Below are 10,917 nucleotides of genomic sequence, written 5' to 3' on the forward strand. Positions count from 1 at the left end.
TTCCTAAATGTGTATACTACCATTCTATTTGCCACATTTTGTTCCTGAAACCAGATACCTTGTTTTTCTTTTGGTTCTGTTACTCCAAATGAGAAATGTATTCCTTTCTAATCTTCAATTTTGACATTTAGATATTCTCCAACTGCACCCATGCAATCCTTAGCCCTTGGTCTGGTGCAAGAATGTGTAGCTTTATTGCAAAAATATATTTGCTGGCCATATTCACATCTGCATATAGAAAACTCTACGTCTAACTCCACTTTCCCCCCAACAATTAATTTGCTCTTGGTGCATTTGCCAGTTTGAGAGAAATCATACTCTATGCCAGAAGTGTTTTTCTATTCCAATCCTAAAAGGCTCTTTCAAGTTGTCAATAAATAATAATAAACGTATCTCATAATATTAATCAAGTGATGGGGTCATTGGAAATTGAGTTTGTTCCACTTGTCACATTTTTGACTCTTTATTCTATTCCTGACCAAGAACCTGCAGGGAAATCATCTCTTCAGGGCTTAAGCCTTCTTCTATTTGGAGAGAGCTGTGTGCTGTATCTTCTGGTCTAGTGGAGGCTACATGACATTCATATGACCTTGAACCCTTCAAGAACTACAAATTCACTTTCATTATCTTTGGATGTCTCTTCTCTTTCCTCTCTACTCACCAGCAGGCACAGAGCCTGCCAGAATAGATAAAAGGGGGCAAATGAATGATATTCCAAGGTGGAATGTGAAAGAAGCAAATACAGACAAAACTTGGCAGTAAAAACCTGACCAAATACACACCCCACCAAGCTTGGGCAGCATCTTCCATTGGACAATAAGAATCGTACTACTTTTTCCCAATATGGAAATATATCAAGCTTTTCCCAAGCTCCTGCAAGCACTAAGTGCTGGGATGTGTAAATTGTCCCATTTCTGATGCTAAATGCCAAGGTCAGGTAACTCAGGGGTCAAGTGTTCTGCTGTCATCAGAGGCTACATCTTTTACGAGTTAACATATCTCATCTTTTCTCATCCCAGTTTATTATTTTTTAAAGCACTAACACATTAATTTTACTGCCAAAGAATTGTGTTCCTTGTTATTATTTTTAAGTTCTTTCATTCGTCTGTGTCAGCAGCTGCAGCTGAAACTCCAAGATGCCTGATTCTAGAAAGAATTCCCAGGGTACGAAATGGGCAAGGTACATTTGCGGTGTCAGGAAAACCTGTTTAGTTAGAGTCTTATCTTGGTGCCCTGCTGCCCTTTTTAAACAAATGTATTGGATTTTTGTACTTTATTGCTGCTTCATAGCCCAATCTCTGAAATACACTTCTCTAATTTTGTGTGCGAGAGAGAGTTTACTTAACAAACGATCCCATATTGCCTTTAACAGGGAAGGTTGTTAACCTGGATTATTGTACACAGATAGAACATCACATGTGAAGCACTTGCAGCTTTCCAGCTTTCAGCATGCTTTTTTCCCCCCATTTCCAACAGGTTCATGAATCTTGAGCTGGGCGTCGAGCACAGAGGGGTGAATAAAATTCAGCATGCTCTCTGTAAGTCTCATGCATTTCTGAAATCTGCCACTCTTGAACAAGATGGTCCTGGGGAAATGACTGGCACAGAGTATTCCCAACGGAAATATCACTTATAGAATATCTCTTTTAATTGTATTGCCAAGTTCACCAATTGATGTTGCCAGCTGTTGTCCTTTTGTCCAGTTGAGTTTTGATTTTTCTCCGATTTATTGCCATAATTGTATGATTAATAGAGATAGTAAGCTTTCATCCGAAACACTGGGCAGTCACAGAGCCACAAATAGATTGTTAGTTGGGTCTTCAGAAATAGTCCTCAGTTTCAAGGAAGAGGAAAGCTACAATGTTAACGTTTCAAATGCAGGAAGATTGCTTCTCTGTTACCCATGTCCAAGAGAGGAATCATACGTAACTTTAAAAACCCCTAGCAACATTAAGATAGATTCTTATGGCAATTGTAACTACAACTGCCCATTCAGTTGAGACAGTTAGGTAAATTATGATGCAGAAATGAATGGTGCAGTTATTAGTATTTTCAGCTCTTCTTCCCTTAAGTCTTCCTTCAACGTTCCTACGTCCAACTCTTCTCCCTTCAGCTGTGTTCTATTCCCAAGGTCTTGATTGTCACTGACTTCTGACCTCTTGCTTTGGTTCATATTTTAAATGAGGCACTTCCTCAAATTTTAAATGGGGCACTTCCTGCTCCTAAAAGAACCCAGCATATGGTTTAGGGAAGTCAACAGATTTCTCCCTACTTTTTGAATGTTTCCATATCTAGGGTCTTTTTCTCTTTTCTGAGTGTCTGTTTTATCTTCAATGATCTAGATTCAAAATGCAGGCATACCTCAAATATATTTCGGGTTCAATTCCAGACCACTGTGATAAAGCAAATATTGAAATAGAGTGAGCCACACAAATTTTTTCATTTCCCAGTGCATAAGAAGTTTTGTTTACACTATACTATAGTCTATTAAGTGTGCAGTAGCATTATGTCTATAAACACAATGTAAACACTTTAATTATAAAATGCTTTATTATGAAAATATGCTGATGATCATTTGAGCCTTCACTGAGTCCTACTCTTTTTGCTGGCAGAGGGTCTTGCCTTCATGTTGATGGCTGCTGACTGATCAGGGTGGTGGCTCCTGAAGCTTGGGGTGGCCATGGCAATTTCTTTAAATATAACAAGAATCAAGTTTGCCATGTTCATTGACTCATTTTTCCATGAAAGATTTCTCTGCAGCATGTAATGCTGTTGGATGGCATTTTAGCCACAGTAGAACTTCTTTCAAAATTGGAGTCAATCCTCTTAAGCCCAGCCACTGCTTTCTCAACTAAGTTTATGGAATATTCTAAATCCTTTGTGGTCATTTCAACAATATCCACAGCATCTTCACCAGGAATAGATTCCATCTCCAGAAACCACTTTCTTTGCTCATTTATAGGAAGCAACTCCTCATCTGTTCAAACCATGTCATGAGATTGCAGCAATTCAGTTGTATCTTCAGGCTCCACTTCTAATTCTACTCTAGCTCTCTCGCTATTTCCACCACATCTGCAGTTACTTTCTCCACAGAAGTCTTGAACCCCTTGAAGTCATCCATGAGGGTTGGAATCAACTTCTTCCAAACTCCTGTTAATGTCGATATTCTACCCTCCTCTCATAAATTGTGAATATTCTTAATAGCATGTAGAATGGTGAATCCTTTCCAGAGGGTTTTCAATTTACTTTGCCCAGATCCCTCAGTGGAATCACTATCTATGGCAGCTACAGCCATACAAAATGTATTTCTTAAATAAGAAGATTAAAAGTCAAAATTACCCCTTGCTCCATGGGCTGCAGAATGGATGTTGTGTTAGCAGGCATGAAAAGCAACATTTATCTCCCTGTACATGTCCATCAGAGCTCTTGGGTGACCAGGTGCATTCCATGAGCAGTAATATTTTGAAGGGAATCTTTTTTCTGAGCAGTAGGTCTCAACAGTGGGCTTAAGATATTCAGTAAACCATACTGGAAACAGATGTATTGTCAGCCAGGCTGTGTGGTTCCACTGATAGAGCACAGGCAGAGTAGATTTAGCATCATTCTTAGGGGCCCTAGGATGTTTGGAATGGTAAATGAGTGCCAATTTCAACTTAAACTCACCAGCTGCATTAGCCCCTAGTAAGAGAATCAGCTTGTCCTTTGAAGTTTTGAAATCAGGCATTGACATTTCCTCTCTAGCTGTGAAAGTCCTATATGGCATCTTCTTCTAGTATAAGGCTGTTTCATCTATATTGAAAATCTGTTGTTTAGTGTGGCCATTTTTATCAATGATCTTAGCTAGATCTGCTGGATAACTTGCGGCAGCTTCTACATGAGCACTTGCCGCTTCACCTTTCATGTTTATGTTATGGAGATGGTCTTTTCCCTTAAACCTCATGAATCAACCGCTATTAGCTTCCAGCTTTTCTTCTGCAGCTTCCTGAACTCTCTCAGCCTTCATAGAACTGAAGAGAGCTAAGGCCTTTATCCATATTCGGCTTTGACTTAAGGGAATCTTGTAGCTGGTTTGATCTTCTCTCCAGACCACTCAAACTTTCTCTGTATCAGCAATAAGCCTGCTTTGCTTTCTTATTATTAGTGTGTTCACTGTAGTAGCACTTTTAATTTTCTTAAAGGACTTTTCCTTTGCATTCACAACTTGGCTAACTGGCATAAGAATTCTTGTTTTTGGCTTTTCAATTTGCCTTCCTCATTAAGCTTAATCATTTCTAGTTTTGAATTAAAGTGAGAGATGTGCAGCTCTTCCTTTCACTTAAACAGTTAGAGGCCACTGTAGGGTTATTAATTGGCCTAACTTCACATTTTGGTATCTCAGAGAACAGAGAAGCTGGAGGAGAGGGAGGGAAGTGGGAGAATGGCTGGTCAAGTGAGGACACACACAACATTGATCGAGTTCACATGCGCCATATATGGGTGCGATTTGTGGTGTTCCAACATAATTACAATAGTAACATTAAAGATCACCGATCACAAATCATCGTAACAGATATCATAATAATTTAAAAGTTTGAAATATTGGGAGAATCACCAAAATGTGACACAGAGACACCAAGTGAGCCTAAGCCTATGTTGCTGGAAAAATGGCGCCCATAGACTTGTTCAATGCAAGATTGCCACAAACCTTCAATTTGTAAAAAAAAAAAAAAAAAAGCACCGTATCTGTGAAGTGCAATGAAGTGAAGCACAATAAAATGAGGTATGCCTGTACAATCCCTTGACCATTTCTCATTAATAATTCACTCCCCTCCATAACCTTAGGGATTATCTGCAACTCCAAGGGGAAAGACCACATCTTTGCAGGGTTGTATTTTCACCAACTCCTTATCTCCCTTCTTCCTCTTTCATCTCCCAGAACATCCAATACTTTCCCCATTACTCCGGTAGACTATTTCTACCATCTTTAACTTCCCTTGGAGTTTTACCACTTACACTAAGCAGGTTGGTTAAAGAATTTTTTTCCAGACAAATACAGAGCTCTTCCTAAGGAATTATAGTAAATCACTTTTTTTTTTTTTACAAAAAAAAAAAAAATACTACATGTGAAAGAGTTTATCTCTCCCCATTCTCAATCTCTATGTCCCTTCCTCCAAGTTTGACTCAAACATTTTCTATTTTTGGAGACTAGCTGAGTTAGAGATGACCAAAAGGCAATGGAAGTAGAAACTTTTTACCTGTTCACCTTTATGGATAAGGTGTTAGAAAATGAGCATAGTCAATTCATACAACAAAGTATTGAGAAAAACACTTTATCAAGTCTATTCGTTGAATTAATATCACCTGGTGCTGTGTGTTCCCTCCCAAAATTCATAGGTTGAAATCTAATCACCAATGCGATGGTCTTAGGAGGTGGGACCTTTGGAAGGTGATTAGGTCATGAGGGCAGAGTCCTTATGAGTTGAATATTTTGAGTATTCAAGATCATAATATGCTAGAGTTAAAAATCATGGCTGTTCAATAGGATGGATCCTAAAATCACCTGGCCAAACACTCTCATTTTACAGATGAGGAACTAGGAGATGTTGACTTTTCTCGCACCATCTAGCCAGTCTCTGACAGTGTCAGGGTCTAGCACCTGGGTATCCTAACTCTCGGGCCAGTTCTTCTATTCTATGCTGTTGTTCCTTGACTAGAGATAGCGATCCCAGGTAGCAATTACTCTATCTATTTCTCCAAATGGATATGGATATCTCTGCAGATGGAATAGAGTACAATTCATACATATTTTAATTTAGCCAGAATTAGAGTAATACAGAGTTGTATTAATATGTGGAACATAATTAATATGTTGTATGTAATTAATGCAGTATATATAACACGTGGAGTATCTTCTTGATACTGAAGATTCAACTTCTGCCAACCTAATAGCTAAATAGTTTGGAGAAGGATGAGGTGGAAAATCTATCTCTGGAAAACCTGATGAAATGGACACCACCTCAGTCTTCATTTTGAGTTCAGAATTACACAAATTGGTATATCATTCTTGACATTCAGCCACTTACTTATGTCACCTTGGACAACATTACTGCTAAACTCAATCTGACTGTCCTCACCTGCTAAATATTGAATAGGAATAATAGTGCCTATCTTGTAGGGTTTGGTTCTGCTTAAAAAAAAAATAGTATATATGAAAGACCCATTTCTTGAGCACTGTATATGCTCAAAGGATACTAGTTTTCCTTCTTCTCTCTCATCATTGCAATTTTACTTGCATTATTAAAATTAAATACCTAAAATTGGTTCATCTAATTCTTAGATCCCATTTCAAAATAAAACTGATTTTACTTTTACTCCTCGTGGGGCAGTAGTAAGACTTACATACTGTCTTAGGCACATAGTAATTCTTTTTTCTCTTTTTTTTTTTTTTTTTAGAAAATACTCATTTGTGACAGAACTGCCACATAGTCTTGAAGAATAAGGAAAGTCGGGCGATGAATGACTATTTTCCAGAAGACAGGTGAAGCATATTTGGTAGATTAATTCTCAATTCACCTTCTCAGAGGAAAAGGACAAAACCCTCATTTACCAAGATTCTAAAGAGATTTCCGGGCAAGTCCCTAGCCAGCCCCGCATCAGTCTTTGCTTTGAAGCATTCGTTCCCCAGAGCTTGGCTTCCTCCACTAGGTCCCAAACCTTTTATTGAGCTGCACGAGGGCTGGAGGAAACAGTCCGCTCCTTGCGCTGACATTCACCTGTCTGGTGGCACTCAGGAGAGGGATGGTGCCTGTGCTTATCAAGGAATCAATCTTTCTGCCTATCATCCTCTTTTTCTTCAGAAGAAAGCGAGTCAGTGCAATTACCTCATCCAGAACAATTACCTCACCTTAAACTGTCTATTCTCCAGAGAAAGGTGTTTGGGAGCAGGTAGCACTTTGCAAGAGAGATGGATTTTTAAAAAGTGCGGGCATCCATATCGAGCGTGAGCCTTTGGGAACTGTTGGGAAGGTTGTCTTTCAAACCGGGGCTTTCTTTTCTAATGGGGTTAACGAGGCAAAAGGGGACAGGTATTCTGACCAGCTGAGTTCTGTTGCCACTTTGAGGGCCCCACCCTTCCAGAGATATTGGGGTGGCTGCCGCAGGGGCCTTGGACTCAGAGCAGCTCCCTGGGCGTTGTCTTTGCTCTGAAACTCAGTGCCCTAGGAAAATCTCTCTACAGCTACTCCTTTAGCAGAGGGAAGTATAAGAGGCAACTGTGAGGCACTTTCAAAAGCCCCTTAAGTAAAGATTTGACAATCTATTAAAAAACAAACCACAGAAAGACCCTGTCTCAAAACAAAAACAAAAATAAACAAAAAAGAAATAAACCACAGTATTTAAAAAAAGTATTATTTCCTTCTTGTTATAAAGACCCAGCACGTCTCTCCTTTCCCTAATATTTAGCAGAAAGACAATTCCCAGGGTGCAGATTAAAACTAACAAAAATAGGAGCTATCATAAATGAGGGAGCTTCTGAAAAGTTTGAGGGCCAGGTGCGGTGGCTCACACCTGTGATCCCAGCACTTTGGGAAGCTGTGGCAGGAGGATTGCCTGTGGCCAGGTGCTCAAGGTTGCAGGGAGCCACGATGTGCTACTGCAACCCAGCCTGGGCGACAGAGTGAGACCCCGTCTCAAAACATACAAAACAAAAAACCACAAGCAACAAGATGAAAAGTTGAAAAGTTTTGAGATTCTGGAGTCATGAGGACAAGAGAAAAGGGAATCAGAGGAAAAAAAAAAAAGTAAAATAAAAATTGATCACATATTGCTTAATGAATCTACAATTGTAATTCCCCACCTCTTTATTTACATGAGTGCAGTTAGCATGGCTGCAATCATGGATTGATTTCATTATTTTTTCCCCCATTCTGCATTGATTTTTAGTCTTTCCTTTTCTTAGGAGTGATGTCTGATCTGATGTTAAAAGTGGAAGCAGGAGAGGCAGGACTCTGAAAGTTGATGAACAAAACAGAGGTCTCCTGGAAGCAGCTGACAGTGAGTTAAAGCAACCTAGATGCCCACGGATCCTTCTGCGCTGCGTTCGCCTCCGAGAGGCCCGCCGGCTGCGCCCGCCATCCCGAGGCGTGGACTTGTCCCCCGCCGCCGCGTCTCTGTTCCCGCGAGCGGGGGCTGCTGGGGGGGCCCGGAGCACCCGGGGGCACGTGGAGCCGCCGCGCTCACCTGCGCCCCCCGCCCGCCGGCGCCGCCCCGCCCCGGCGCTGCTCATTGGCTGTCGCTCCGAGGGGCGGGGCGGGGGCGGCCGCGGGGTCTCATTAGCGATGCGGACTCGCTCCTCCGCTCCGTAGTCCGCGGCCCGGCGGCGGCGCGGCGGGGACGGCGGGCGACTCCGGTGGCAGCGGTCGCCGCGCTAAGGGAGGCTATGGGGACGCGCGCTTTCTCGGGGTGCCCCTCCAGTGGCGGCTCGGAGCGCCCTGCCCCGCTGCTGTAGGCAGCGGCCGTGGAGCAGAGTCACTCGCTGAAGACCCCCGGGACCCACTTGCCGCGGGCCCTGCGTCGCCGTGCCTCTCCCGGATCCGGCAGCGTGGACGAGGAGCCGTGCCCCAGCGCGGGGCGAGGAGCATGGGGACGGCGGCGGCCGCAGGAGGCGGCGGCGGAGGGACGCGCCGGTGGCTGCGGTGGCTGGGGCTGTGCCTCTGGGCGGCGGGGGCTGCGGCTGCCCGAGGTAAGTGCTGAGCAGCGGGGGGCGTGGGCGAGGGCGCGCCAGCCACGCCGAGCGGGACCCGCATCTTTGGCGTTGGCTCCCAAGTTGCGCCCCGCACCTCTCCGCGCGCCGAGCCCGACAGGGTGGGAGTGGGATGGAGGACTCCGCGGGGACCACCGCTTTCCAAGCCAAGTTTGCCATCTGCAGCAATCCTACAGGTTGCTGTGACCCGGGCCCCTACCCTTTAGTCGCATCACCTGCTCCGTTTTCCAAGCCCTCCCCAATTGCTGCAGATTGGAGTAGCCCGGTCTTCGCCCCAGTCTCGCTCTCCTCTGTCCTCTCCACTTCCTCGTAAGGCGTGATCAGTCGTGGGTGGGCGCCGTTGGCGGTGTCCGAGAGTTTCTGGGGAGAGGGGCCGGGGGATGGGAGTGTCTGTAGGGTGGGCTTGAACCCAGAGGGCGCCTTTTCCCTTTGGGGAGCACTAACACCCAAGCTGGAGCCCCCTCGTTCTGCGCTGAGCTTGGCACCCCTCGGGCGACCCCGGCCGGGGGTCCTGGCCGGCCCCGGGCTTGCCCTGGCGGAGGCCCGTGTGCACCGGGCCGGGAGAGCCGCGTGCGCCGCGCGGGGGTGACCGCGCCTGCAGCGCCGAGCCCGGCGAGCGCTTGGCCGGAGGCTGCTCGCCAGGCGCCTCCTCTCCCCGCCTCTGCTACCCCGGCCCCGCGCGCGGCGGGGAAACCTCTGCCGCTTCCCTCCTTACAAGCTTAGACCTCATTTTCTTGCTGCCTCTGGACTCCAGCAGAGTGAAATTTTGCAACTGGTTTCAGCTCCACCTTGAGCGAGGACAGGAAGCATCAACTTACAGATAAATCCCAAGGACTTGTTTTGAAGATGATCAGAGGCCAATTCAGACATAGCTCGAGTACAGTGGCTTTACCTTTGGAAAAAAAAAAATCCGGAAGCTTCTCCTTCCTGCGCGTCTTTACCTTTCTCCTTCCCTGCGTGCCGTCCATTAGGCTTAGAATATGTGATTGCATTAAATGCTCTGCCTAACGCTCGTCTGGCGAGAGGTGTAACTGAGCTGCCCACCTCGTCACCTTCTGCCCTGGCGCTCTCCTGTCGCATTCTGGGCAGCCAGGAGACGGAAAGGGTGGAAAGGGCTGAGGATGATCACAAAAGAACTAATCTCATTTTTAGGAAAGCTTACGGTGTATTAAAAGCAGTCGTGCTGCCTGGAAAGAAAAGAAAAAAAAAAAGATGCCTAGAGGCTTTCTGTTTTATGATCCTGTTCTGTGACTATTTGCATTTCATTTCCTGAAAAGTTTTTTTTTTTCTTTTTTTCTTTTTTTTTTATGGGGCAGGCTTTTTCAGAAAGGAAAGGTTTAAACATGAGCCTCAGTGATTGCATACTGGTGATGGTGAAGCACAGTTCCTTTCTCGTGCTGGAAAAAGCACAAGCTTCAGCCATTTAATTTACTACCGCGAATGCCTCATTGCAAAGTCAGCCGAGTTGTTTTTAATACACTGTTATGGGGGGAAAGTGAGCCTTTTGTTTTCTAAACGTTGATCGGAACGTCTGAGTTTCCAGTCGCTCTTTGGTGTGCAATACCTAACTGGCTGACTCCAGGTGCTGACCCTTGGAATTTGGTCTGCGAGGTTGCCTTGGAAGCCAGCTCCACACAAGAGGTAGGGACATGCCAAAGCCTCTTGGATGGAGTTTTGCTGGCTGTGAAACGAAGGCTAGCACCTCTTGTCTGCAAGCTGTTCTTTAAAGGTCTACTGGAAAACATACTGTACATTGCACAGGCTTATTTACAGCAAACGTCTTGCACAGATCATAGTAATATGCAAGACACATGGAGTGGAGCGGTAAATCTGACTGCTATTTCCCATGTCATATTTCACTTTCGCTTTCTGGGGCACGAAGCCCATTCTTCTTAGCGTCTGTCAGAGATTCCTCAAGAAATGAGCACTAATCAGGCGATGAAGCCTGTGAAACCACGTGCACCTGGCTCTGGACAGGTGGCCACAATTAGGGTTTTCAGAACAAAGGGTGTGTTTTCAATGTTAAGTTCGCCCATCCCAGACAGGTGCACCCAATTCATTAACATCAAGATAAGGCACTCCTGGCCGGGCGCCGTGGCTCACGCCTGTAATCCTAGCTCTCTGGGAGGCCGAGGCGGGCGGATTGTTTGAGCTCAGGAGTTCGAAACCAGCCTGAG

The 10,917-nt window shown here is 44.8% G+C and overlaps 1 protein-coding gene across 1 annotated transcript in view; it reads left to right on the forward strand.

The window, feature by feature from the left end:
* Window positions 1–8,324: 8,324 nt before the first annotated feature.
* The window catches only part of UNC5D (unc-5 homolog D (C. elegans)), a 637,214-nt gene continuing 634,621 nt past the window's right edge, over window positions 8,325–10,917 (forward strand). The window contains exon 1 of the mRNA XM_012651718.1: window positions 8,325–8,719. Coding sequence (XP_012507172.1) covers window positions 8,617–8,719 — 103 coding nt within the window. The 5' untranslated portion in view covers window positions 8,325–8,616. The remainder of the gene's footprint in view (window positions 8,720–10,917) is intronic.

This window comes from Propithecus coquereli, unplaced genomic scaffold, assembly GCF_000956105.1.
Source record: "Propithecus coquereli isolate 6110/MARCELLA unplaced genomic scaffold, Pcoq_1.0 Scaffold368, whole genome shotgun sequence".
Lineage (NCBI taxonomy): Eukaryota > Metazoa > Chordata > Mammalia > Primates > Indriidae > Propithecus > Propithecus coquereli.